General features: G+C 52.1%; 1 protein-coding gene across 1 annotated transcript in view; it reads right to left on the reverse strand.

The window, feature by feature from the left end:
- The window catches only part of LOC136959945 (calcium/calmodulin-dependent protein kinase type 1D-like), a 42,155-nt gene that overhangs the window by 15,294 nt on the left and 22,138 nt on the right, over positions 1-4,723 (reverse strand). The window contains 1 exon segment of the mRNA XM_067254190.1: positions 2,802-2,813. Coding sequence (XP_067110291.1) covers positions 2,802-2,813 — 12 coding nt within the window.

Consider the following 4,723-nt stretch of genomic DNA (forward strand, 5'->3'; position numbering starts at 1 on the left):
TGGACTTTGACATCTGTAACCGTGGTAATGGAACCTCGTCATCGAACACCTGAGGCCTTCAGAGAAGCTTCCGTCACCTTCCAGGGGTGTAGATGGGAAGGGGGCAGGGTTTGAGGTGAGGAGGCGAGGAGAGAGGTGAGGAGGCGAGGAGAGAGGTGAGGGGTGAAGGAGAGGAAAGGAGGGGGGAGACGTGAAGAGACAGTGGTGACCTGAGGTGTAGACAGATGGGAGACAGGAGGGGTGAGAGAGGGGTGAGGGAAGGAGGAGAGGAGAAGGTATAGGAAGAGTAACAGAAAGGAAAGGTGAGAGGAAAGAAGGGTGAGGAGAGAGATGGGGGAAGGAAAGGAGCCGGGAGGAAAGTGAAAGGGTAGAAATGAAGAGAGGGAGAGAATGGCATCTGTGTCTCCCACTACCATAAGTTAAAACTACCCCACTGCAACGAGCACACATAATATGGTTAGATCAATATGATATAATATATAAATGTAACTGATTCTAATGCAGAATCCACGTGACTAAGTTAGCATGTTGCATAGGGAGTCAGGTGGCTGAGCGGTGAGGGAATCGGGCTAGTAATCTGAAGGTTGCCAGTTCGATTCCCGGTCATGCCATCTGACGTTGTGTCCTTGGGCAAGGCACTTCACCCTACTTGCCTCGGGGGAATGATCCTGTACTTACTGTAAGTCGCTCTGGATAAGAGCGTCTGCTAAATGACTAAATGTAAATGCATAGCAATAACATGTGTTGTTAATGTTCATACTGCAGCTCATGGGTCCAAAGAAGGTCTCATGCCTTCTTCAGTCCTCCATCTTAGTGACGATTTAATTGGAGTAATGAGGGCTTAGCATGTGTAGGAGTGTGTGTGTGTGTGTGTGTGTGTGTGTGTGTGTGTGTGTGTGCAGGGTAGTGTGTGTTTGCGCGTGTTTGTGCGCATGTGTGGTAGAGCTTAAACTGTCACCCTAGTTCAGTCAACACCACAGGCAGTCTGATTAAAGTATCCGTATGAAAGAGAGAGAGAGGGGGGGGGGGAGAGAAAGAGAGAGAGATAGCTGCCGAGAGAGAGAGAGAGAGAGTGACAGAGAACGAGAGACAGAGAACGATAGAGAGAGAACGAGAGAGCGAGGAGATACAGTTAGGAGAGAAAGGTGTGGTGGTGTGTTGGTGTGTGTGTCTGCAGATACTCACAGCTGCATAATCAGGTAGAGGTGGTTGGAGCTCTCATATATATCTTCCAGGGCCACAATGTTCTCGTGCTGGATCCTATGGACACAGATCACACACAGGACATTCAGATCCAGTCCTGTACAACTACACACACCAAAGGATCCATCCTCTCTCAAGTTTTCCATCTTCTCCTCCTCCCTCCTCTCCCTGAATCCTCTTTCAACCCCTCCATCTTCCCATCTTAGACCCAGATCAGTATCTGCCCAATACCGCTCTCGCCATGGTTACGGCTCCTCACTGAGGGAGTGCACACACAGGGGACATGTGTGTGTGTGTGCGAGGTGTGTGTGTGTGTGTGTGTGCGAGGTGTGTGTGTGTGTGAGTGGATACTAATCTGTGCAGCTGACCTCTTCACAATGGCAATCTGCCCAATGACGTTAGCACAGCGGGAATAATATGCACACACGCACGCACACACACACACATTGTCAGAGAAGGTGGGGAGTTCAGAGCATCCATTCTGAGGTCTGATCACTGATGGTGGTGGATGCAGTGGAGCATAGACACACACACACACACACCACGGTCTCCAGTCTGCATAGCGGATGCCTGTCCTGGGCTTAGCAGGATAGAGTGTTTACCTGCTGTCTGTGGGCAGCAGACAGAAGGGATCTTCTCCTCTGGACCCTGACAGGCTCTGATTGGTAGATTTAATCCTTCACAGACCAGGGACACAACCAGAACAATGCCCTCACACACAAGGGGGCAGGGCTGGGACTGATCTGTTTAAACCTTGCATTGCGTGTTACTGACTGTGTGCGTGTGTGTGTGGTAGTGTGTGTGTGTGGTAGTGTGTGTGTAGTGTGTGTCGCTCAGAGAGCCCTGAGGATGGCAGACCAACAGGACCAGAATAAACCAGGGGAGAGTGGGCAGAGACTGTGGCACGACACATCATCACTATATCATAGACGGGGGACGGGGGGAGAGTTAAACAGAGAGAGAAAGATGGAAAGAGAGGGAGCGAGAGAAGAGTGAGAGGGGAAAGAAAGAGGGAAAGGGCGAGAAAGAAAAAGACAGGAAGATTGCAACACTTCCTGGTAACCCTGAAGAGGCGTGGCTCTGCACCGCTGTTGGTCGCCCAGGTTAAGCCTGTCAATCACCTGGTTTCCAGGCAACGCTGACAGAGGCAGAAAAACTGAAGGTCAAAGGAAATTAATGGGAGGAGATAGTCGAATTGAACCACGCCCTCTGCGCTCACTGACGCACTATGACCCTACCCCAACACTGCCCCACCCCCTATCCCTCCAATCACAGAGCGGGGGACACCCTCCGGTACAATGACAACATTCACCTATAGGTGCAACCCACTCACAGCGTGCGTCACGCAGTCAAATCCTGAGGGAGGCAAATGTTTCAATAAACACACGCTAGCGTTCACGCACACACACAAGCACACACACAAGCATTCTGTAAGGGGATAATACGGTAATCTCTGGTAACCTGTGTGTGTGTGTGTGTGGGTGTGTTTCTCAAGTCCAGATGAAAGGACATGATGAACAGGTGGTATGAACCTCCCCCGTCACACTGCTGATGTAGAGGAGCCTGCTGGGAGCCGGTCAGACACCTGGAGAGTTCACCTGGCCGCCGCTCTGACCCCGCCCTACACCTGGAGAGTTCACCTGGCTGCCTGCTCTGACCCCGCCCTACACCTGGAGAGTTGACCTGGCCGCCCGCTCTGAACCCGCCTACACCTGGAGAATTCACCTGGCCGCCCGCTCTGACCCCGCCCTACACCTGGAGAGTTCACCTGGCCGCCCGCTCTGACCCCGCCCTCACCACACTGCTGGGTGACACAGCGACACACCACACGTCCCTGAGAGCAGAGGACCACGTCCCCGTTCTCTTGACATGAGGGAAAAGTGGAGGCCGGACGCCCTCCTCGCAGACACGCTCAATAGAGATCTGTTCTTTGGTGTTGATAGGCAACTGTGAAAGTCACTGTTGGGTGGGGGAGGGGGGGGGAGGGGGATGGGGGAGGAGATGAAAGTGGCTTGTTTTGGTCTGGGCTGCTGTAGGCTGAGGTGTCCGAGGGGGAGAGGGGAAAGACGACAACACAGAAGTAAAGAGTAGCGGGCGAACCGTTTCCACGGTAACAGAGGGGCGTGTGTGGAGATGTAGGGGAGGGGAGAAGGAAGGGGAGTGATGAGGGCGGGGCCTGGACGAAGAGACTCACTTGCGGAGGACGGCGATCTCGTTCTCGATGCTGCTTTCCTTCCCTTCAGAGCCTTCTTGGGGATGCATTTGACAGCAAACATCCGTCCTGTGGCCCTCTCCTGAGCCAACACCACTTCTGAGAACGCCCCCCTGGAGAGAGAGGCACGGGGAGGGGGAGAGAGGAGGAGGGGAGAAAGGGAGGTGGAGAGAGAGAGGAGAGAAAGAGAGGTTGAGAGAGGAGAGAAAGGGAGGTGGAGAGAGAGGAGGAGAGAAAGAGAGGTGGAGAGGGGAGAGAAAGGGAGGTGGAGAGAGAGGAGGAGAGAAAGAGAGGTGGAGAGAGGAGAGAAAGGGAGGTGGAGAGAATGAAAGAGAGGTGGAGAGACAAGGAGAGGAGGGATAGACAGAGAGATAGGGAAGGAAAGGGATGGATATATATTATTAGCTTTATTGTTTATTATTATTCTGTAACAAGAGGTTGAAAGAGAGTGGTGGTGAGTGGATAATCACTGCGGTCTGATCATTCAGTTATAGGTTGTTCACCTGAGAGACTTTAACCACACACTCATTGAATTAGCTTCCATCCCCCTCTCTCTCCCTCTCTCCCTCTCTCTCCCTCTCTCTCCTCTCTCTCCCTCTCTCTCCCTCTCTCTCCCTCTCTCTCCTCTCTCTCTCTCTCTCTCTCTCTCTCTCTCTCTCTCTCTCTCCTCCCTCTCTCTCTCTCTCTCTCTCTCTCTCTCTCTCCCTCTCTCTCTCTCCCTGCTTTCCATGTTAACGGTGTGTTCGTCAGTCTGGAGATCTAATCTGGTTGTCCTCATACTTTAGCTGACTGCTGGTGTGTTACTGTGTCAATCAATAAGACCACGCCCCCTACTGCCCACTCCTCTCCATTTTTCATAGCTTTAGACACTGCAAGCAATCGCTGCACAAAATGTACCATCTTCAAAACAATCAGTATTTGTTTGTTTATTCGATGCATCTACGAAACCGTGTGTGTGAGAGAGAGAGATGATGTCTGAAAGGATTAAGTCCCCCTCCTCCTCCTCCTTTCTTTCCCCCTCTCTGTGGAGCCTCAATGGGAGGTGCCAGGTAGGGGGTCGGAGGTCAGAGGTCAGAGGTTAGAGTTTGAGTTCAGACAGAGGTAAGAGTGGAGCTCTTTGAGGGGTAGGCTTGCTTAATAACACTACAAACCAGAAGGGGAGGGAAGAGAGAATGGAGAGACGGAGGACAGAAAAAGAGAGAGACAGAGGGAGAGAGAGAGAGAGAGAGAGAGAGAGAGAGAGAGAGATGCTGTGTGTGTCTGTGTGCATGTGTGAGTTTGTGGTGTGGTCCAGATAGCCCTGTAGAA

This window comes from Osmerus mordax, chromosome 17 (assembly GCF_038355195.1).
Source record: "Osmerus mordax isolate fOsmMor3 chromosome 17, fOsmMor3.pri, whole genome shotgun sequence".
Taxonomy (NCBI): Eukaryota; Metazoa; Chordata; class Actinopteri; order Osmeriformes; family Osmeridae; genus Osmerus; species Osmerus mordax.